This window comes from Salminus brasiliensis, chromosome 17, assembly GCF_030463535.1.
Source record: "Salminus brasiliensis chromosome 17, fSalBra1.hap2, whole genome shotgun sequence".
Taxonomy (NCBI): domain Eukaryota; kingdom Metazoa; phylum Chordata; class Actinopteri; order Characiformes; family Bryconidae; genus Salminus; species Salminus brasiliensis.
In genome coordinates, this window is record NC_132894.1 from 28,313,924 (window position 1) to 28,339,201 (window position 25,278).

At 42.6% G+C, this 25,278-nt stretch overlaps 1 protein-coding gene across 1 annotated transcript in view; it reads left to right on the forward strand.

Moving 5' to 3' along the window:
• galnt18b (UDP-N-acetyl-alpha-D-galactosamine:polypeptide N-acetylgalactosaminyltransferase 18b) overlaps positions 1–25,278 on the forward strand; it is a 106,385-nt gene that overhangs the window by 56,996 nt on the left and 24,111 nt on the right. Inside the window, exons 4-6 of the mRNA XM_072661039.1 lie at positions 8,901–9,084; positions 9,734–9,931; positions 12,485–12,599. Of these exons, the coding sequence (XP_072517140.1) occupies positions 8,901–9,084; positions 9,734–9,931; positions 12,485–12,599 (497 nt within the window). The remainder of the gene's footprint in view (positions 1–8,900; positions 9,085–9,733; positions 9,932–12,484; positions 12,600–25,278) is intronic.

The window sequence follows — 25,278 nt, forward strand, 5'->3', positions numbered from 1 at the left end:
AAAAAAAGGTTGATCTGTTTGATTAAGGAGGCATTACTGTAGGAGAATAAGCCTGCACACATTGCAGATTGCAGTGGAATAAAAATGATGATGTGTAAACAGGTGGAAAGGGTCCATAGAGTGTCATCCCACGTTCCACTGAGCTGCTAATTGATGCTTGGTTATGTATAAGGCTCTCTTAGCTGACAGGGTCTTTCATCTACATACTGGCCGATGACGGACATCCTCTTTTTCACTGACAGACAGCACCTGTGGGAGCTGAAAGGACCGTTGAGAGAGCTGTATATGTCAGAAAACGAATGGCATTTTCGAAAGCCTATGATGCTGCGTACGCGCCCTGTGGTCGTCACGTTCTGCGCCTTAACAAACAGCCAGGCGTACCTCGCGGAAGTGATGATGCCACTGTTCTTACTTGTTCTAATATAATAAGTGCACTTGAGGTAATGCTTTATGAAAGATTGATACTGTGGGTCATGACACAAGCAGCCCAGAGATAATGGACCTGTTATGCTCTGCGCTTTATTGTGATTCATGCTAAACCATTACTGGTCATTATTCTCCATTCCAATCAATTCTCTTTCATTTGAATTTGTTAATTATTAATCGGGGGGAGGGAAATATGATAAAAGTGATGCTCTGGTGCGGCAGGGGAAATTATTTTCCTTTCTACGGGAAGCAGAAAACACAGATGAAGACCCTGCCTTCACATAAATCAGAGTGGAATTCATTTAGCGCTTTCCCGATTTCATCAAAAAACCTAAATCGCAGGAGGAGCAGAGCATTAATGTAATTTGAGGAGCAGCAAGGACCTCATATCAAACTTTGTGTGAAAGGGGAAAAAAGAATATCGCCCAGCAATTCTCTTCACGTTCCCTCATGCAATTCCACCTTCTCAGTGATCGATGGGGGCTGCAGTTTGCTCAAGGATAAACCATATAGGAGTGTGCTCAGCTGAACTGAACAACCCGCTCAAAGGGGAAGGTGAATTGCTTGGTGGCGGCAAGACGGGGAGGTGAGGGGGGAGGGCTTCCAACAATACAGGTGTGGTGTCATCACCATTAATAACTATAACATCAGTGTTTTGCTTTTTCACCTCTGTCCATGAACTAGACATGACAATTGCTCCCACTTGCAGCAAAACTGTATTTACACTATATGGACAAAGGTATTGGGACACCCGCTCATTCATTGTTTCTTCCTAACAACTGTATCCTGCTTTTGTTGGAGTCACTGCCTCTGCTGTCCAGGGAAGGCTTTCTACTAGATTATGGAGCACTCCTATAAGGATTTGTTTGCTTTCAGCGACAAGAGCGTTAGTAAGGTAGGATGTTGGATGATCACCACCTCCACATCCACCTCATCCCAAACTCCCCAGCTCATCGCAGAAGTATTGGACACACTAACACAGTTCCACTGCTCCACAGCTCAATGCTAGAGGGCTTTATACCCCTCTAGCCCACCCCTGGCATTAGGGCATGTACATCTCTACAGGGACTGGACAAGCTGTGTGTGTGTGCAGTCTGCGTCTGCAATTGGTGCAATTTGAAAACAGCTGAACGCATTCATTAAAAGGGGTGTCCACAAACATTTGGACATACAGTGCATTCTGAAAGTCTTCAGACACTTTCACTTGTCAGGTTTCCCCCCCATCATTCTCATCATTCTGCACTCAATACCCCATAATGAGAAAGTGAAAACAGACATTCTTGCACATTTATTAAAAATGAGCTCTGGGGGCCTCCTATTCCTCTTGATCATCTTTGAGATTAAGTTTCTACATCTTGATTGGAGTCCACCGGTGTTAAATTCAGTTCGCTGGACATGATTTAGAAAAAAAAACACATGCCTGTCAATGTAAGGTCTCTTCTGGCCATGCATATCAGAGCAAAGCCAAGCCACGAGGACGGAGAAACTGCATATAGGGCTCAGAGACAGGATTGTGTCGAAGCACAGATTCTGCTGCACTGAAAGTTCCCAAGAGCACAGTGGCCTCCATAACTCTTAAACGGAAGGTAGCGCCAAACTAAGTCATCAGGGAAGAAAAGCCTTGGTAAGAGAAGTGACCAAGAATTCAATGGTCAATCTGGCTGAGTTCCAAAGATCCTGTGTGCAGATGGAAGAAACCTCCAGAAGGTCAACCATCACTGCAGCACTCCAATCTGGGTTTTATGGCAGTGTCCAGACAGAAGCCTCTCCTCAGTGAAAGACAAATGAAAGCACTTAAAGGACTCTCAGACTGTGAGAAACAAGATATTGAAACTAAAATTAGAGCTATTTGGCCTCAGTTCTAAACATCATGTCTGGAGAACACCAGGCACCGCTCATCACCTGCCCAGTACCATCCCTACAGTGAAGCATGGTGGCGGCAGCATCACGCTGTGGGGTGTTTTTCACTGGCCGGGACAGGGAGAATGGTCAGGGATGAGGGAAAGCTGAACGGAGCAAAGAACAGACAACACAGGAGTGGCGTGGGGACAACGCTGTGAATGTCTTTGAGTGGCCCACCCAGAGCCCTGAAAATGTCCACCAATGGTTCCCACCCAACCTGACAGATCTTGAGAGGATCTGCAAAGAAGAAAGTCAGAAATTCCTAAATCCAGGTGTGCCACCTTGTGGCATCATACCCAGTAGGACTGGAGGCTGTAATCGCTGCCGAAAGTGCTTCCACTAAGTACTAAGTAAAGGGTCTGAATACTTGATACACCATTAGCACAAGACCTCAACATAACAAAGTGTGAGAAAAGTGAAAGGGTCCGAGGACTTTCCAAATGCATTGTATAGTTTATACTGGTGACATTTTAGGGAACCTCAATGTTCGTATGGCGTCACAACACCTACATAAGCCTTTTATGACAACCAACATAAACCTTAACACTCTTAAAAATAAAGGTGTTGGCCATAGAAGTTGTTTATAATAAAGATGTGTAAGTGTGAAGAACCTTTACTAACTGAAGATTCCTTAGACGTCACACACGTCTGTGACAAACATGGTTCTTAATAGAACCAAAAGTGGTTCTTCAGGGCTTTGAGTGGCTCAGCAGTCTAACGCACTTCGAGTTCACGAGTTTGAATCCCGCAAGTTTGAATCCTGTATGTCTGCTTTGCCATCAGCAGCCAGAGTCAGAGAGACCACAATTGTCTGTTCTCTCCAGGTGGGTTGATGGCCTTGTCACTCTCAAGCAATGTTGGCCAGTACAGGCGTCTGTTAACTGGTGCAGCAGTGCTAAGGACCCAGTACTTTCTTCCGAGGGTGTTGTTTGAAACAGTGGTGGCTGACATTGCATGTGTTACCCTCCAAACCCTTAGCTAGTGCTAGGGGGAGTTACGAATCAGTACCAAAAACCCCAAAACAGGGGGTAGAATTGACAAACAAATTATTAATAAAAAAAAGTGGCATAACTCAACCAACCAATTAAAGCAGCTTTGTAGTACACACTTAAGTAAGCATTAAAACTAGTGTATTCCAACAAGCATCAGTAAAGTCAGCTTCAACATTGAGAAAAGGAGTCTTCAATAATGACACTTCGTAAAGGATTATGTAGGTTTACTTATGTTGTTGCCACGATGAAGAGAAGAGGTGTAGCCTCATGAACACTACCCATTCTTTGCAGTGTTAGCCTTATGTTTCCATACACTCCACTGTGTGCACTGTCTGGACCTACACCGGGACTCACTAATAGCAATGTTATGGGGATATAACAGGCTGGCATGTGCCAGCTTGCCTCTATCTCTCTCTCTCTCTTTCTCTCGCTCTGTCTTCCCTCATCCCATGAGGCCATTGACTAGGAAGCCATTCATTAACTGGTGCTAATATGTGATGACACTGGGCAGTGAAGCTGTAGGGAACCAGACAAGAGAGCCCACAGGCTGAACAACCTCATTCCCTCTGCTCACAGCAGGCAGATCTTTTTCCACATATTATTCCGTTCATGTCTTTCTGTTGCCTTTGGTGCTGGAAAGCCATTGTGAGCCATGGCGCCTTGTCCCGTAGTGTTACATTCGTGGAGCCTTTGATCATTTATTTGTTTTAGCAGCTACATATGCATAATTACGCTGGTAGGACTGGATTACTCTGCGGCCTTTGGCCATACCATCTGCTTGTTATCATAAGGAAACTAAATGTTTGTCATGTAGGGAGATTGTAAGTGATTTGCACACACACACACACACACAGCATTAGTTTGGAAAAAGATATGAAACCTTGGCATCTCTTCTGATTTAAACATTGTTTGAAGCCATATGCCCTTTGTCAACATTCAGACAGTTTTCAAATTTCATTTACCAAATACAGACGATTTTTGCATGTCTTCTAAAATTTGCCTTTAAAGGCACTGGATATTAGATAATACTCATGTTTTATATGGAAATGTTCAGAACTATCTCAGCTTTCACTATAATGAGACCCCGTGTGACCTAGAGCACTGTGTGAAGAGATACTCCAACCCTAAATCTGAAAAAAAGAAATTCTCAATATTTCCTGTAAAAACATACTTTACTCATGTGGACAAATTGTTTTGGTGCTTGACATGGATTAACCAGAGTCTTAAGTTTACAAAAGCAATGGAGTGTATTAATTAAATAATATAGAAGCGGCGAGAGGCAAAAGAGTTACCAAGGGTCCTTTGGACAGTTTCATAGATGAGAGGCGGATGACAGACACACAAATACACCAGGTTACACATGGCGAGAGGAAGGAGACACATTTCTGGGTGTCCATTGGTCAGTACACTGACACACAAATCTACTAGTTAAGACTGGGCGAGAAGCTTTACAACCACATACCTCACGCTGTGCTATGGCAAAGATATTAATAGCGACATTGAAAAACATTGCATTTGACGCTCCAACGCGTTTGTGAACTCCAGAGGCTTCACAGAGCTTGCTTATGGACAGCATAATACACCTCACTTATTTTGCACTTATTTTACTAAAAAATATATATTTTTAATACAAGTTTCTATAATAAGACACCAGGTGGCTAAAAAAACACTGTGGTTTAAAAAAAAATCAGAACAGGATTGGGATTTAAATAGCAGATACCCAGTGCATTAAATATAATTTGTAATAAATAGTAAGTATTTGGGGTAGAAAATGGTCAGATGTTATTTAACAAGCGTATTTACAACCCTGTTATTTTGCCCTTATATGAAATGCACTGATGTTCTGTTTACAAATAGAAAGAAACCCCAATAAGATTTGCTTTCTTTGGCTAGTTAATGGCACCACATACTATAGCATACACCGATCAGACAGAACATTAAAACCACTGGCAGGTGAAGTAAATAACACTGATTATCTCAAAACAATGACACCTGTCAAAGGGTGGGATCGACATATTAGACTTAGTAAACAGTCAGTTCCAGAGGTTGATGTGTTGGAAGTAGGAAAAATGGTAAAAGGTAAGAAGGGTCTAGGGGTGTTCCCAGTATGCAGTGGTCAATACCTACCAAAAGTGCTTCAAGGAAGAGCAAGTCGTTTTAACCCTTTAATTCTCAGCACAATGTGCTGTTAGCAAGCTGAAGCGATTGTAGCTAGGTTAGCTTTTAGCCTTGCCCCCACTCACTTCACAAGTCTAACCGGAGAAAACATGAGCTGGTGCATTTTTCTCTTCTGATGTGAGTTTAGCTCCAGTTTGGTACTCAGCAGAAATAGACCAGTTCGTTTTCGAAGGAGAGAAAAAATGGTAAAGGCTAACATTGGCTAGAGTTAGCCCTTAATCTAGGGCAGATGCCTGCTTTCCTCGGAGTTCGAGTTTGGAAAATTCGATAGTGCGAGCTATGGTTTGCTTAACAACCCGTATTCCAGTGACCATTTCCATCATGTATGTAGGTGTATCTTATCTTAAAAAAAATTGAGAACATTGAGAAATACCCCACTGCGGGACTAATAAAGGATTATCTTATCTTATCTTATCTTATCGTATTTGGCGGGGGCATAAATATAATGAACCAAGGACTGTTATGGAAGAGTTTTAAGGTTTTGGAATTGGCCCTTTTTCCAGCCCTGTTTTGGTTTTCAGTGTTTCAGGTTCACCGGGCATCGCTTCCATGTTCCGAACTCTCATTATTCAACCATGCCAAGGCAAATACAGTTTGACATTCCAGGGCCCATTTAACATCATAATTTAATACTGTAAAAGCACTTTAAGGGTAGGCTTTAGTGAGGTGCACAGCTGAGCATTACACAGACTGGAATTTCATGTGTATTTTTTCATCCTGTTAATGCAGAGAGCCTCTCCAGATGAATTCTTCTGTTAGGCCTACAGTGGAATTTACTAGGAAACAGAGACGACAAGAGTTCTAATAAGACATAATAATCAACACATGCATGTGATGTGTGTAACAAAGTCATGCAGAACATTTATTAGTGGCGCCTTGGTACAATAACTTTGCTGTCATCTACACAGAATTCATTCTCCAATGTTAAATTCATTCCACCCAGTGGCAAAAGAACTCCTACTGGGTTTGTGTTAGAGGTGTGCACAGAATACACAGGATGACCTCTGCAGAACACCAGTGTTTTACAGCACATTGAAAACCAGAGATTAACCTGCAGCTCAGGATGGATGTATATTTCATGGCACTGTTGCATGAATAAGATGAACAGGCGTAGTGCTGCATGTGTTCTACTGTTTAGCACTTGGGGTGCGGCGTGGGGTATAAACAGAGGCATAAAAGTAGGTGGTGAAAGGTTGTATGAGTTGAATGTAGTAGCTGTTAATTACAGGGTTAATGTAATTACAGGGGTAAAATGACTTGTTCTTCCTAGGAGCACTTTTGGTAGGTATTGACCACTGCATACTGGGAACACCCTTACCGCTAAGACTGTCAGACACAAGAACAGTTTTTACCCTCAGGCCATCACCATCATCAACAGCTGATCACCATCATCAGCTATAGGCCATAGATGTTACTGATAAACTATTATTACTCTTATTTTACCATTACTGCATTACTGCACCATTACTCATTTTACACATGTGTACACTGCTGTGATTACACAATATTTAATCTGTATGTAGTTGCATACGGCTATTCTGTGAAGTACTGTATAGAACACTGTAATGTCCTCGTATAGTCTATGTATACTGTGTACTACTGTTCTGTGTATATTGTGTATTGTCTGTAAATTATATGTAGAGTAGCTGTATATTGTCAATTCTAGAGAGACACTAACAGCTGGAAACAAATTCCTGGTGTCTGTGGACCTACTTGGCCAATAAATCTGATTCTGATTCTGTTAACCAGCAGAGGGTTGCTAGGTGGTAGTTTTACTGCATTGCAAAATTACAAGGTACACTCACCGGACATCCTATAAGGAACTCAACACAATGCTGGAAAAATTCTCAGGTTGACATTATTGCGTCCCACAATATTGCGTCCCTGCAGATTTATTAGGTGCACTTTCATGCTGTGGCTCTCCTGTTCCACCACAAAGGTGTTCATTCAGATTCAGATTAGCTGGGAAGGCCACTGAGGAACACTGAACTCATTGTCATGTTCATAAAACCAGTTTGAGACAACCAGTTTGTGACATGTTGAAATATCATGCTGGAAGTAGGTGTGGATGAAGTAGACATTGCTAAAATAGATGAGTAAATTGTGGCCATGAAGAGATGCACAAGGTCAGCAACAATACTTAAACAGACTGTGGTCATTTGATTTTTAGCTAATTAGTTTAAAAGCCCAAAGCGTGCCAAGAAAACCCGCCTGTACTGTTGACAGAAGGCTGGTTGGGTCCAAGGAGTTGGTGGGGCCATCTGTGCACCTCAGTAGAAACTGGGATTCATCAGACCAGCCTACGTTTTTCCCATATTCAACTGTCCAGTTTCCACTGCAGCCTCATCTTTCTGTTCTGGGCTGACATGGTCTTCTGCTGTTGTAGCCCCTCTGCCTCAAGGTTCGATGTGTTATGGATTCCGGCTTTTCTGGTCACCAAAATTGTATAGAGTGGCTATGTGAGTTACCGTGGCCTTTCTTTCAACTCCGACTAGTCTGGCCGTTGTCCCTTGATTTCTGTCACTTACTGAAGGTTTTTTCTTTATCCGAGGAGATCAGCAGTTCCAAGAATACTCAAAATAACTATTTAATGATTTGTCAAAATTTGTCAAAATGTTTTGTGTTAATTTGGTACAGTCAATTAACCCACCCATTTGTAGCTCCCCCTAGCACTAGCAATGCTTCCAACCCTAGCAGGGTAAGGACTTAACACATGTCTCCTCCAATACATGCAAGGCCAGCCTCCACCTCTTTTCGAACATTGCCGGGCAGTTGATACGCCCAGACACCTCTGCCGGCCAACATTGCTTAAGAGAATTGAGGGGAGAGAGCGCCATCCACCCACCTGGAGAGAGTGCAGCCAGTTGTGCTCTCCCAGACACCAACTGCTGATGTTCAACAATTCTAAAATAAGAAATGAATAATGATAATAGAATCATATTGATATCAGATTGCTTCTTTAACATTGCTGACATTGGACTTTAATTTAATTATGTATTTGTTCTTTTTTTCTGTGTGACTCTGGGGTGCTGCACCAATTTGTCTACATTTTGTCCATTTTACTGCATTTTAAACCTAAATAAATGTTTAATTTGTTCATTAAGCTAGTCCAGGTTGATCTATTCCCAGTGTTCACATGTAATGGCTGTTTATGTATTGATTCTGGCAGATGAAAATAGTTAAGTAATTGCGAGAGTCCTGCTCCCAGCTCAGCCCTGTGGTTCAGCAGACTACAGCTTTTAAGTGGAGACAGTGGAGGCGCAGAGAGGCAGTATTAACCTAGACATCACAGCATACTCATTGAGAATAATGAGGACAGAGCTCCAGGAACTGATGTCATGTAAGGCTCCTCTTCTCTTTCTCTCGCTCTCCTTCTCTCTCCTTCCCTCTCTCGCTCCCTAGATGAGTTGAAGGAGAAGCTGCAGGACTTTGTGGAGGAGACGAACGCTAAGCATCCAGGCTTCATCAAGGTGGTGCGCCACAGCAAGCAGGAGGGCCTGATTCGCTCCCGCGTGAGCGGCTGGAGGGCTGCCACGGCCCCTGTGGTGGCCCTGTTCGATGCCCACGTAGAGTTCAACACTGGCTGGTGGGTGACCTTACTGTCTGACAAAAGTCATTAATACTTGAGAAGGCACGAGGGACAAATACTGAATTAATATTGAATGAAGATCCTTCAAAATGTGTAGCGGTGTTGATCTTTGTTGTTAGATTGCATGCGTGATATGTTGGGTGAGCTGGAGCTCAAAGAGATGAAACATCTGAGCTGACACTTACAATCAAATCGGTTCCTTTGATCCAGGGAACGCATCCAGGTGTTCCCCTTTGAAGACAAAGCATAATTCAGTCCTTTCCCGCCCCCCTACGCAATCTTCCTTATCATTACAGACTATCTGAATCACGTACTGCATTCCATAGCTCACATAGTCTACCACAGTCAATCCTTTAACAGCCTGACCCAGATATGTCAGTGCAGTTTGAACAACATCCAGAATCTTTCTGACTTTAATCGGCTTTCACCTGATCCTAAACCCCGACACTACAACACGAGTCCACATGAATTCCCAAGCCTAACATTTTGAGCTTCGGACTAAGTCGCTTCACCAGCTTGTGTGCGTGCTCAGACATTTAGCTGACACATGCTCTTAGTGTGCCTTATGTTTAATAAACCTCTTCACGGTCTGATATGCATCTGTAATATGCATCTCTTCTCCGGTCGCATCTTGCCTTTGTTTCAGGGCGGAGCCTATTCTTCAAAGAATCAAGGAGGACAGAACGCGGATCATCTCACCCTCGTTCGACAACATAAAATATGACACGTTTGAGGTGGAGGAGTACCCACTGTCAGCTCAGGGCTTCGATTGGGAGCTGTGGTGTCGATACCTGAACCCACCCAAGTCTTGGTGGAATCTGAACAACAGCACTGCTCCAATCCGGTAGGGTTTTTAGACACTGTATAATCAAGTACATTCATATTTGCAATAGGATTTTTAACCCTTCAATGCCACAGATATCGTAATTTAAGATTAATTTAAGATTATTTCTCACTCATAGTCATTGTTTTCTTTTTTGGTTGTTGTTGTTGAATTTTTCCCTTTTTCTCCAAATTTGGTACTGTCAGTTAACCTATCAGTTGCTAGCTCTCCCTAGCACAATGCTTCCAACGCTACGAGGGTACGGCCTTAACATGCAAATTCAAACTGCCGCCAATGTAGCCAACACGCTCAGAGGAAAGCGATTGGTCCCCAGTTCCGATGTACCAGCTAGCAGGCGCCTGTGCTAGCCAACATCAATTAGGAGTGATGAGGGCGAAAACAGCATCTACCCTCCCAAAGAGAGCACAGCCAATTGTGCTCTCTTAGGCTCCGACTGCTGATGACAAAACAGCATGTCTCAGGATTCAAACCTGTGACCCCCGGGTCAAAATGGTAGCACATTAGACTGAGCCACTCGGAGGCCCTATGAACATTGCTTTCAACTAGTACCATGTGTGTGTGTGTCAGTAAATGATTTGATGAAACACAAAAATTGTATATTTCATATATATGTAAAAAAACAAAATGCAAACTGCAGACCTGTCTGTACAAAATATTAAGGGATGTTCCCTTCTGATCCATCAGATTTTTATCAAGTCCAATCCAGGCATGTTTTAACGGTATCATTATCTGCTAGTTCAAGCCTGATCTATAATACTAATTCTATCCACTTCCATACTTATTGCTGTGCAAAGGTGCGTGAAATTCCCATCATTCTGCAATGAAGAGTGTAATAGGTCAGTTAAAATGTCTGCAGTGTTTTACTATTTTACAGTGAAACATGAAAACCTTTGCAGTTTTAGTGTCTTGACCATTTTAAGACACTTTCCAACAAGACATGGGCATTTTAAATGTGAGCATGTGACTGCTACACAGCCTATGTGTGTATTTTCTGTTGATTTTTTTGGCCTTGCAGCCAAATTATGTAGGAAATACTGTACTGCTACCACTACTACAGAGACACCAGCAGACAGAACCAGAATTCCTTGTGTGTCAGCATACTTGGCCACACGTTGCATGCAGTACCACAAGCCTTTCCTGGCTTTAAACCACTATTGAACAGCAGATTCAAAATCTAGAGAACTATCTTGCAAAAGTATCGTGACACCTTTGAAGCTACTACAGCTTGTACTCTTCTGGGATTGCTTTCTACACTATGCTGGAGTGTGTCCAGAAGAGCATTTGTGAGGTCAGACATTGACATTGACTCACAGGCTTCATTCTAGTTCATCCCAAAGGTGTTAGATGGGGCTGAGGTCAGGGCTCTGTGTGGGGCTCTCAGTCAGGTTCATCCACACCAAGCTCTCTGTGCACTGGGGCACAGTCATGCTGGAAAAGAAAAGGGTCTTCCTCCACTTGTTTCCACAAAGTTGGAAGCATACAACTATCCGAAATGTCTTGGTGTGCTGGAGCATTAAGAATTCCCTTAACTGGAGCTAAGGGGCCTTTAGGCCAACCCCTAAAAAACAACCCCATAGCATTATCCCTCCTCCACCAAACTTAACAGTTGGCACAATGCAGTCAGTCGGGCAGGTAACGTTCTCCTGGCATTCACCAAATCCAGACTCATCCATCAGACTGCAAGACGGACAAGCGTGATTTGTCACTCCACAGTGTCCAGTGGCAGTGTGCTTTACTCCACTCCATTCAATGTATGGCATTGTGCTTGGTGATGTAAGGCTTGCTGCTCGGCCAGAGGGGTATAAAGCCCTCCAGCATTGAGCTGTGGAGCAGTGGAACAGTGTTCTCTGGAATGATGCATGATGCTCCATCCAGTACTTTCCGGATTGGGGAGTTAGGGATGAGGTGGGGGTTGACAACATCCTGACCTCACAAATGCTCTTGGCACTGAACGCAATCAAATCCTCACAGCTCGGCTTTTCCCTCAATCCTTTAAGATCCACTGAAGACAGGCGTCCAGACTTTTTTTCTGTCCTGGCACCGAAGTGGTAGAACAAGCTTCTGCTGGGTGTCCGAACGCTGGGTGTCACTCGCTGTCTTCAAACGCTGACTGAAGACCCGCCTCTTCCGAGAGCACTTGGGTGAAATGTAGTGCTGTATTGTGGGTATTTTCTGAGTAAACAGTAAAGTACTGCTAAATGCCTTGATGTAAATGTAAATGAAATGTAAATGTAATGCTCCAAAATCTAGTAGAATGCCTTCCCTGGACAGTGGAGTCAGTTACTCCAACAAAAGCAGGACAAACTCTTTTTAATACCCTCTGAATTTCTGGAGAAACTGTGAATGAGTAGTCCCAATGCTTGTGTTTTAAGCAGTCTCATATATAACCTAGAACTAAGAAGGTCATAAGTATTAAGAGGACTAAGAATAACTGGTGTTCTTCCTGTCAATTCATAGCAGCTATTCACTTCTCTAAAGCATCTCTAATTGCTTTTGCTTTGTGAATGTCAAGTTAGTCATGTTTCCTGCTCTGCTGTTGCTGTGTGTCTTCAGGAGTCCTGCTCTGATCGGCTGCTTTGTGGTGGACAGGCAGTACTTCGCAGAGATCGGGCTGCTGGACGAAGGCATGGAGATCTACGGCGGGGAGAACGTGGAGCTGGGTGTGAGGGTGAGTGATGAGCGCACATGCCGCAGGCCATGGCTAATGACGATAATGGCCTCCCTCCTGAAGGATTAACAACAATAATGACTTCCCCTGCTTTTGGCAGGACCCGCAGGAACTCTGTCACTTTAGTCATGCTGCCACTGATCAAAATGATTTCTTTTTCTGTGCCTGGCTGAGATTGGGATGTCTGAGCAGGGTGGACCAAATATAATAGCCACTGATTTCTGAAGTCCTGCTCTGTTTAATACGTCTCATGTCCGTTGTTGAAATTCAGTGTAGTGTAGTGTGGATAAAACACAGTTAGGACAGGATGTAAATAATTGCGTTCGTTGTCTCCTGAGAGGGGGCACTTTTACAATTGTGCGTGGGAGTGTGTGTGTGGGTGAGCAGGTGGCTAGGTAGGTGTGTGCGTGTGTATACATGGAGATTTGTGTGCCTGTACTTTGGAGCTTTTGTTTGTGAGCGAGTGCCCTGAAAGTCATCCAGAAGTAAAACTCATTCGATAATTTTAGTGTGGGCCTCATAAAATCCAACTCTTTTGGAATTTCTGAATTGTGGTTAGCATTTTGTGATATACCTAGATACTTAGATCTTATATCATGATGAATTTTTGTTTTTATTAATATATTGTGGATATCGTCCGTGCAAAGAGCATAATTAGTTTTGTTAAATTGGATGGAGTGCAGCTAATTTTGAAAAAAAAATAACTGTACCAAGTATGGGACAGTATTTGGATAGCATCTTTAAAAATCTGCTCCTACTGGTGCGTTTTGTTTACATGTCAAAATATCACTTTAAATATCTTGTGTCATGAAAATATCTTTAAATATTGTGATATAACATCTATACCATATCGCCCAGCTTTTGGTGGAGCTGGGTACCTGACGCTTTCCTCCGAGCGTGGCGGCTGCCCGGCAATGCTGCGGTGGCTGGCTTTGCGTGTATCAGAAGAGACGTGTTAAGTCCTTACCCCACTAGTGTTGGAAGCATTGCTAGTGCTAAAGGGAGCTACGCACGGGTGGGTTAATTGGCAGTATCAAATTCAATATACAAAAAAAAAAACATTTTTTTGACATATTTAATGAAAAAAACCCTGTATGATCAAAAATCTGTTTTAAGTGAAATTATGTTTAGCATTTATTCTTTATTAAGAAATAACTTTATTGAAAAAAAATCTAATGTGCATGATTTGTCACTCACCCCAGACATACTCAATCAGCCTGTACGTGGTTGGTATGTGAAGTTTGCTTCTTTATTTTAGAACAGGATATGCTAGGCTAACATTGCTAACAATAGGTTTGGACTGTCACCAATGTCGATACACGCCTAAAAACATCTCTTATTTTGCTCAAAATGCATCGCATTTTGGTCAGCCATTGGTCATAATGGTCAGCCATTTGGAGTAACCAGAACCAGTTTTACCTCAGTACAATCTATGATGTCATTCTACATGCTGTAGTCCAGTTTGGTAATAGTACTACAAATTAGGCTCTATGTCCGGTGAGAACCACAGTTTATGTTCTGTTTTAGCTTAAATGTTGAAGTGTTCATCTGGTGATGATTTATTATCTGCTTATTTAGCTGTTGCACATCCTATGGGTTAGGGTTGAACTGAACACATTATCAGATGATCCAGAGGAGGTGTTAGAGTCCCGGAGGGAAGCTAATAATAGAGTCAACAAATTGAACATGAGTTAAGGGCAGGAGCACAAACACAGCTATCAGATCCTTGTTCAACAGATTGAGCTCTGATCCCATTACAGTCATGGTCCATACATACAGTACCATTTGCACCACATGCCATGATATAATTATCAATCACTAATCACTCTGAAAGGAGCAGGATGAGGGCAAGAAGGATATGACCCTCCTTGGCAATTTTCCCTGCCTGAATGACATGCTTTTGAGATTTTTTATTCTGGATAATAGCCCGCTGATTGCTTTTCTGTGGGAACAAGCACAATTTTCTTCCAGCCACTCCATTTTTTTATTCCCTTTATGTCTTTTCACCATCTAGTGTATATAAGAAGCGTGAATCATTCTGATTGCATTAGCGATTACAAAAGAGGCCCAGCATGGGCGTTTTTTTACACCGACTCTGATTCCTTGCTTGTCCCAGGTTAAAAGCAACAGTAGGTAGTGGCTTTTCCGTAGGAGGTGGCCCTGATTCTGAGGGTTAATTGCATCCCTGTGTGGTGACCTACTGCAACAGAGCAGAAGGTAAGGGAGGGAGAGGGGAGCTGCAGGACCCGAGCCACAGAGGCCTTGGCACTGACCCCAGAGCAGGAGCTCCGCTTCAGGTCCAGCAGAGCCCAGCTGCATTCAACATATTGAGCCTGGCTGGTAACCACCTGCTCCATCTCTTTCTGCCATGGGTGCTATTTTGCCGCAGAAAGGAACTGTAGCTTTAATCAGGCCTGAAATATTTGTCCGAACCTGAATTTAGTTTCTATTTTAGCACTTGTTTTTGAGTAGGTAGATAGAGACTGATTTAAACCCCAAACTCCACTAACTGAAAACTCAATAATAAATCACAACATTTTGAATTAACCTGTTAAGGTTTGAGACACAATGGTGCTTTTTTAGAACCAGAACTTTAATTGGGCCTGAAATTGGTCTGGACCTGAATACAGCCCAGGAGAATGGGTCAGCATAATAGTACTGGTTGGTGACCACCTGCTTTGTCACTTCCATAACTGCTGTTTTGCAGGACGCCAGAATACAAACTTTATTCCACCAAACTTGGTCTAAGTCTGATTTAGGTTTATTTAGGTTGTTTGCCTAGACTTGAACTAGAGCTTTTTAAACTGGGCCTGAAATTGTTCTGAACCTGTATATAGCTTGAGAAGGTTTTGCCCAAGTCTGCTGTGACCTAGATCACGGTACCAAGTGTACCAAGTTCATCCTTTATTAAATGGAGTATCTGAATAAACTTTCATTTTTTCAAAAAGACTGATAACTTCATAGCTACTGTTGAGTTACTGTATGGCTCGTTTGGTCTTAGCCTACATAGACTGATCCGTTGTCTCATACCAGAGATGTCAGACAATACAAGTCACAAATCTTTAGGCTAGCGTCCAAGTCAAGTATCCTGCTTTTGTTGGAGTGACTGTCTCTACTGTCTACTGGGAAGGCTTTGTACTAGACAAGAGCAATAGTGAGGTCAGGATGTTAGATGATATCCACCCTTCCTCATCCCCAACTCCTCCTAAAAGTACTGGATGAAGCACCGTCATTCCAGAGAGCACAGTTCTACTGCTCCACAGCTCAATGCTGGGGGGCTTCATACCCCACCAGCCCACACCTGGCATTAGGCATGGTACCAATAGATTCATGTTTATCTGCCCCAGAGAGCCCTATTCTATTGCCAGCACTTCTCTACAGGGACTAGGCAAGGCAAGTTGTGTGTGTGTGCATTTGCACATCTGTGTCAGCAATTGGTTCAACTTAAAGTAGCTGGATGCATTCATTAGAAGGAGTGTCCACAAACATTTGAATTAAAAGAGTTGTATTGTATTGATAATTATATTGGAAAAATATACAATATATATATATATATATATATATATATATATATATATATATATATATATATATATATATATATATATATATAATATATAGCTGGAGTGTCGTGCTATGCAGCTTTGTATACACTTGACCGATATCCTGCTCACGCAATGTTGTGGTTCATCACAAGAAAAGGGGCAGTGTCTAAAATCAATTCAGGGTCAGGGTCCTTTTGGAGTCAGAGTCCAGTCCAGAGTCATTAAGGACATATTACAAGTCAAGTCGTTTACTCGAGTGCCTCTCTCTGTCTCATACTGAGTAAAGAATAAAAACACTACTAGAAATAGTACCACAATGGTAAATGTGAGGTAGCAGAAACCCAATCATGAAGACCCAAGCCAAGGCCAACGGATATTTCAAAATCAATGGCCACACTTGAACATAGCAAACATGAATAGCTAAGGGCTAAACTCTTAAAAGGGACCTTCATCAGTGATAGCTAACTGAAGCATTCATTTTGCGTTCCAGCAGAACTTCCCACAAAAAAGCTGAAAATGAGTCTCCATCCGAGCATGTGTGTGTTAGCATTGCTTTCCCAATCCCTATGAAAGCAGATGAATCACATGTCCTCCTCTTGAACATTTTTGAAAGAAAATCATTAATGCCTGCATTCTGGTAGTGAATCTGTGGTGATGAATCACATGCGGGACAGGCTCTGACTGCCAAGCCTACTGAGGTGAAAAATACAGCGCCAAGTGCACAGTGGTGAGGCTTATAAAGCATTTATGCAAATGCTTGAAACCGCATTCCATAAAATATGATCGCGCACAAGATGTATGGGAGGCATAATGCACCCTGGATAAGACATGAATGTCTCATATGAAGTGTGCCGGTTCAACATGGGAAAGCTCCTCTCCTTGACTTCTCTGCGAGACGAACAAGTATTTTCGTTTCAGGGCCAAGGTCTGAAGGACAACAGGCAGCTTTGTGTAAGACCATCTCCCAGAGAAGAACAAAGGCATCTAACTGACGTTCATCTGGTTCCCATTGGATGTACTAAGACGTTCCACTGCAGTTCTAGGGGGAACTGAATAGTTACAGGTTTTGACCTGATCCTTTTTGACTCCTGCTCCAGCTATTTGTTGGTAGGTTACATTTGTAGGTTCAATAAATGTTAAACTGTCAATCTGACAACAGACAAATGATGAACATCTCTAAATCAGGACAGAGGAGCTGGTTAGCATTAGCTTGGCAGGACAACAGTCTGTTCACCACAGAACTTAAAAATTCTGGCTTAGAAACGTTCAGATCAAGCGGTTGTAGTTTGAAAGGACGAAAAGCTTGCAGCTCGCCTTTGCTGAGCTAGCTCAGCTACAGCTCCACAGAGTATCAGGCAACCCTGTGCAGCTGCTATTGGCTAAGTGTTTGAGCTGCCAACACATCAAGTCGAGCGATTGATGTTGGGATTGACAGAAAGGTGAAATTAGACGGCGGTTCTTCTTCTGTGTTTGGACTCATAGCCGGCTATCTAGGCTTAGATAAATTAGCTAACAAAATAAACACCACAGAGCAGATCATGTTCCAGCTAACTGAGGCTCAGATCACACAGGTTTAAAGAACAAGGCCTAGCACAAAGTCAAGTGAATGGCCGTAGTAGTGTTTTGACTGTTTTCAGGCACATTTAGTAGACTGGTTCATCCAGGTTTGCTTTCTCTCCCTTTTATTCGAAGTTAGCACTATGGTGGGCTTGGTTTTCCCACCTGTTTTCAGAGTGTGGCACCACCAATCTGTACAGTAAATGCACAGGGGGAGTAATACGCTTATTTGTCCATGTCCTAGATAGACACTGAAGAGAAAAAGACCCATCAGACACATTATCATTTTTTATACCGGCAAAATGTTTAAATAAAATACCTAATATTTCTGTGCCTTAATAAATAATAGATGCTAAAATAAGGTGGTTTAATTAAAAAGTGTTGTTTACATGTAAAAAACATTACAAATGATCAATCATTATGGATGTCGGCAAAATTCAAACATTTTATTCTGATAAATTTTTCAGCCATATCACCCAGGCCTACTTGTACTTGTTAAGGCCTTATTTACCTCTTTTAGTTTGTCCTTCTATCTGTCTCTCTCACTCCCTTTCTTGCGTCGCGTCCCCTGCCTCTCTGAGGGGGACAGGATTGCTGATTGCTGATGAAGCACCGCTGTGTGGTAGAGGATGGTGGGAGGTTGATGGGGAATGACTTAGAACTTCTCTCCAATCAGAGACAGACAATGCCGCTCCCACCACCTCCCCATGTGGCACGGGCCGGCAGGGCAATATTGACTAACGAGGCTTCTCCTAGATCACTGTTCTGCCCTTGGTTCAGTCTGGACTGTGGAGAGGAAGAAAGTAAAGACAAAAAAAATGTTAGATGTGGACGGTGTGGAGTGTTGAGAACGCTGCAGAGACGTGAACTGAGAGCAAACAGCCCAACAGCAGAGATGTTACCGAGCATGCATTCATAGAGCTGCTGTCCTAAGAAGGCCTTTTCCCCGTCCACTGACCATTTTTAAAACATCACAGGGGAAATGCATTATTCACAATGCAGTTGTGCTGCACTTCATGTGTCTGAACTTCTTAGTTACTCTGTGTGTGTACAGCAGTAAGCAATACGCACAATGCAGTTGGCCACGCTGGGCTGCATGCGTCGTGTACCTGAATTGAAAAGTTTGTTCTTGCTTACATTATGTATATGTCTGAGGCACCATGTTTGCTTTTGTACTTTTTTTTTTTTTTTGAGCAACAGTGCTCTGACTTGGTAAGAGAAAACAGAGGAAGACAGAAAAACAGGATTAACCTACAGGACCAGCAGCATGGGCCTGGGTTTTACAATAGCTATGTGTTTTTGTCAGTTCTTTTTTTGTTGCTGGGGGGGTGGGGGGGTGGGGTTTACGTTAGGCGTATTATTTTTAACGTGATGTTCCTTGTATCTTTGAAGTAGCAAATTGGAACAGAAGACCGTATGTGATGAATGTACCGAGTATTACAAGTTTTTGTCCGGTGTATAAATAGTAAGTATCCTACTTTATTTGGGGCAAAAAATGCTCAGATATGTTTTTCTAAGCCTATTGACAACCTTGTTATTTTGTGTCAGAATAAAATAGGCTGATTTTGCTGTTCTGGAAGGCTTGTAAAACAAACAGAAAGCTCTGCTTTTATTGGCTGGTTATATTGGCCTAGTCTGGCTTAATTTTTAACACTAACAGGAATTGTTAGTGATCTGATAGTGTTGCTGTCCTCTCTGGTGTCCTCTCTGTGTCTGGTTGGCATGGCGTGCAGTTAGCTAACTAAAGAGTTTGTAGTAGGGCCTCATAGAGTTGGCTTAGTTAGAGTTAGCCTAGCACCTGTCTAGCACTCACTTGCATTATCAAACCCACCCCCTCTCCCTCCCAGCCACCACGTGGATACCTGCAGCAGAGCTTCCGCCAGTTGTTCCCTTCAGCGAACAGTTCAAGCACTCTGCCGTGTAGCAGAGCATCACTTGGTATCCCAGATACCAAGTGGCTGACTCCTATTTAAACAGAGCCTTCTTGTAGGTCACCAAAGTGCATTCTGGGATATTTGGCTGCCCCAAGTCCACACAAGTCACCTCCTGATGCATCCTCGATAACACAGACAAAGCAATACAAAGAATACATCCAGGCAGTTGGACTGTACTTGGATGGATGCAGACGTTTAGAAGGAGCAGTACTTCTAGGGCTGCGACTGGTGACATTTCACAAGTTCACTAGAACAGACAAGACCGCAGAGTTAGAATCGGCCCAAGTTCTGAAGCGGCTTAGATGACCATACCACTCCCCCTAAATGAGGAACAGCAGACTCTAGTTAGTTTCAAGAAGAGAACAGAGCTGAGAGGAACCAGGGAGACAGACACAGCAGCAAGCAGCGCTGAAAATCGCATGTTTTTGAGAAAAGCCGGACATTGTGGTTTAAATTTGGCTTCAGTTAAATCTGAGTTTGGGTTTGAACCCATGTGATGCACTGTATATATAATCCAGAAGTAGGACAGACTGGATTTATGACTCTGTGTCCTGACATTGTAGGAAAACAAGCGAGTGTGTGTGAGTGCACGCACGTCCTTTTCTGCTGGACAGCCAGGCTCCCTCAGTCTGATCTTGCTGCCAGATTACTGAGCTCTCTGTGACTGGCTCTCTCTGCTCTGGACAGACAGATTAGAGGGAGTTGGGGCACTTGGCAAGCCTGTTTGTTCTGCTCACGCTAGCCCAGACAGCTCTCCTCCGCGCTGAGGAATGAATGGAGCTCTTCTGTGTCGGAATGGCTGGAATGGAGCCGCCCTGAACGAATGTTTGCCGAAATGTGTGAATGACAGCTCACTCCATTTAAACCAGTGTTCTTTGGGAATTGGCGTTAGCGTGGCGGAATCAACTCCGGGTACAGGTGAGTCAACGTCTGGGGAGTAAATGTTGTGTGACAGAAGTCCGCACATTTAGGCGAGCGGCGGAGCAGCTGTCTCTTTGGAGAGGGAGCAAGCCTGGCTGGAGGCCGAGTACTGGCGGGAGGAGCCGGGAGATAAAAGCAGACAGCCACAGACACACACACAGGCACAGTGCACATGCAGTCACACACTTCCAAATACACAAAATACTGCTTTCATAAAGAAGCACTAAAAAAAGGCACACAGTATTTGGTTTGGTGAAGTGTGAGTGGCTCCTGTGGAGGCGAAGTTAATGTGATATCAGTGGGAGACAAATAGTAGGTAACTCACACACACACACACACACACACACAGCCCCTGCGAGCCCTGCAGGACCATACAGCTGAAAGCTAAAGCCTTTATTTGTCATCCCTGCAGTAACTTGATAAAAGCCGACAGTGTTGCATACCACTGTTGGACAGTCAAGGTGTTGGGACAGTCACGGCACAGGTGTTTACAGAGCTTTGGTTGGGGTTTGCTCAGGTGCTTCGCTCAAGGGCACACTGATTGTGGTAGGCTGCATAGGATGTTGATCTTCTGCATGTCTGGGACTAGCTCCAGGCACTTGTGTGTCTTCAGCAGCATCCTGGTACTAGCAAATCTTGCCTCACTTCACCTCTGCTGAAATTTGAACTCTTATATATGGTTTGGTCTTTGTTATGGATGCTCCCAAGTTTGGTTTTGCCCAGACGTCTGAACTTGGAGTCATGATTGATGTGCAGGAACTCCTAAAAATGTGACATTAAAAAAAAAAAAAAAAATAGATGATCTTTGAAAAGTTGAACCAGTATTTTTGCCACTGATGCACTGCTTCTTGACGTTTGTCATGCGGATAGATACACTCACCATATTTCAGTGTTTAATGTTGTGTGTTAAATGGAAAGTAAGTCGCTATTTATTTTTCAGATTTCTGTCGTGTGTAAATAAGGCATTAACACCAACGTAATTCATTATTGATTGACTCTGATTCTTTTATTCTGACATCATAAGAAAGAGGTTTGCATGTAGTACTAGGTGTTACTCAGTACATCCAGTAAACATGTGCAACTGAATGGCTTATAATAGGCTCATTGTACGTGCACTACTTGCCCATGTGCAATGTTTGTGGACACCCCTTTTAATAAATGCATTCATCTACTTTTAAGTTGCACCCATTGCTGACATAGATGCATACATGCACTCACACACACATAGCATGTCTAGTTCCTGTGGAGAAATATTGCCAGTGGAATAAAACTCTCTGAAACAGGTAAGCATTTAACTATTGGCCAGCATTGAGCTATGGAGCAGTTGAACTTTGTTCTCTGAATGCAATCAAATCCTCACAGCAATGCTCCAAAATCTAGTAGAAAGCCTTTCCTGGACAGTAGAGACAGTTACTCAATTTAAATGCCCTTGATTTCGGAAGAAACATTAACCAATGAATAAGCAGGTGTCCCAATACTTTTACTTTTTCATATATGTGCAGAAGTCATGGAAAATGTCCTGGAAACGTTCTGAAAAAAATGATCTGGGAATGCTGATTACAACATAATCCGCAGGCCGAGTGGCTTTTCTGCCTGCCGACAGTAACAGTGTCTGTGCGTGCATTGCTTACTTTGTTTTATTTAAGAATGTAAGAAAAGCACTACATAAACAAAACTGCCAGAAATTATAATTACAGTGCATCACTAATCACTGTTTGGACTGCATGATATGGACATGATGCTATATTGAAATCATGGTTGATCAGAGGAGGACAGCGTGTCAAAGTTATAGGACAGTTGTTGGGTATGTGTGCGGAAACACGTCCAACATTTACACTCTACAGTCTCTCTACAAAATAAATCACATCAGAAAGATGTATAAAGTTGACTTTTCAGGCCATATTCATTCCAGAAGAGCTGAATGTTTAGGTGAAGCTTGGCTATTGTACTAAAATGTCTGAATGTTATTCATACAACTCCATAAATTTTTAACCCCATATAAATGATAGCTAGACTTCTCTGTAATGCTGATGCAGGTCGATGTAGCCCCAGTTACTACATTTGTTAAATGCTTACATATCAGCATCAGCATATAACAATATCAGACATCAAAACCGACCCAGAATTCTTCTATTAGCATCCCTATACTGCTTTTTTAAAGGTCATTTTAGGATATTCACAGAAAATAGAAAATTACTTTATGATTTTGAAAAAAAAAGCCTTTGTTTTAACATGCTGCCTCCTGCTATATCAGTATTGCAAGGCCAATATTGGGATAGCAGTTAACAAATGGTAAAGTGTGGAGCTGAGGCAGGACCAGATTAAGATCGTCTAGTGGCCGTGAGGCTCCTGTCCTCTGCAAACATTACACTCTCCTTATCACACACCATTTATTTATTGGTAATTACCTAATACCTTGCAACAGTTCATTCTTCACAGAATATTTCAGCTCAACCAAAGGAATCAGCCAAGGCCTCGTTCAGATCGGAGATTTAAGGGCAACCACCAGCTTACTGCTTAAGATGATTAATATCACAATGCACATTGAGTAGGATGCCCAACTATTCAGTTATTTGGTCTGTGTGTTACACAGTGCTGTACGTATATATCACTGTACATCCACTATAAGGCACATAAGGCATAATCTAGCAAAACAGTTAGGACACCCTATAAAAATCTTTTTTTAGTATAGCTAAAAGGTAGAGGTACCTACTCTACCTATACTACCTCTACCTCTATAGGTAGAGGTAGTATAGCTAAACTCATAAATCATTTAATAAAGTGTAATTAATAGAAATGCTGATTTCTTGTAAATAAAACCCCACATTTATTACTTCCTTAAATGCTTAAAATCAGAAGCAGGTGCTCATGCACATTAGCTTCAGATGATTAGAACATGGTTAGAAAGGATTTTGGAGGAGCCTATCCTAAATAAGCCTCAGACCTTTAGTCTGGTCTGCTCTTGATTGTTCGAGTGAGTGGTGAAGAACCCCATAACAAGATCCAACGAGTTCTCTGAGGCCTTCGGAAAGAAAGATGTAGATACAGATGAATCTGGGAAGGGATTTAAAAAGATCTCAGAACACTTAGAAATCAGCTGTTTCACTGTCTGCTAAATAAGATAAGATAAGATAAGATAGTCCTTTATTAGTCCCGCAGTGGGGAAATCATTTACAAGTGATGAACTTTTTTTTCAACATGAGCAGATCACGATGTCATAGCAAGCTCAGCCCAAAAGGAGACCGGGTGTCCTGTGGTATCTGGCACCAAGACGTTATCAGTAGATCCTTTAAGTCCTGCATGTTGTGAGGTGGGGCCTCCATGAATGTTACCGGTTCACTGGTTATTCTATATTAGACCACTTTTTGTAGGCACTGACCACAGCATACCAGAAAAAGACCTGTCTGATGATTTAAAGATGCTCTGACCCTGTTGTCTGGCCTTCAAAATGTAGCCTTTGTCAAAGTGGCTCAGATTCTTAGACTTGGCCATGTTTCCTGCTTACCACCTAATATATTCCAGGCCTTGACAGATGCAGACCACATGATTCCTAATGAAGTGTCCAACAATCCTAAAATGTCATCAAGAAACCTATGGGAAGCTCTTGCCACAGTTGATGTCAAAGTACAACATCTATCATCCGAAAAAGGCCGCATCACGCCTGGATTAGATTGATTAGAGTAGATAGGCAAAATCCATGATAGACAAGAGACAAGTCCTAAGACTTCTGGAACAGTGTGCTGTGGACAGAAGAATCCACAGTTGAATTTATTTGGGCAAAGTGAGAGAAGACATTGCACACAGCAGTTGAGTAATTCTATCATGTGGAAATGAACTGTATAGCTTGCTGTATATTTTTAGCACTGGAGTCACTGAGCTTCACCTGCTTGTACTCTCGACTTCCATCTTCAGCAGTGCTCAGCAGTTGGATGGAAGAAACACAGCGCTCTTAGCACTTTGCGGTACAGAGGCCGTGGCTTTTTCATGATGGTTTCTATCTGACAAAGACTTAATGGGGGAGCGGAGAACGCAGCAACAGTTTCGACCCACGTCTCCGTCTTAGCTGCTGTCAGGCTGCAAACATGAGAGGTGGATGAGTCAGTGCAGTGGCCCGCGCATCCAGCAGCCCTGTCACACTCCACCTCGTACACACTGCATTCCTGCTCTCGAGTCAAGTCCCAGCCCATTGTAGCTGAACCAGCATCTCTAGCATCTCTGCTCTTCATATTATGAAACAGAAAGGCTAAAGATTAAGAGGACTCTACAGTGCACTCCTGCGATAGCCTGTGTGTACGGGTTGCAGTTAATGCAGTGTGTGAGGGCTTCTCATTAAGAGGGTTTGCTGTGTTATAAATAGCTTATGAAGTTACCTTTCTTAACTGGAAGTCTGATGCTTTTGTTCAGTGCCCCAAAGAAGTAACATGGAGGCAGAGAATATAGTTTTTACATAGTTAATGACTGAGACTGGATTTTTGTTGTTGGAAAAATCCATCATCTACAGGCTAGCTTGGAAAACATTGGTGTCTTTATCAGTGTTTTTCCTTTTTTTTGTCAAAATTGTTATTACAAATTTCTATTACCAAAGAAGAGCCCCAAACAGGTTCTACGGAAGTCCCTGTAGTTACTGAATAATACACTTTAGTGTGTAATAAGCCTTTCTGCATTAAGAGGTTAAAACTTAACACAGTTTTATAGTGTGGTGAAATGGGCGATATAACCATA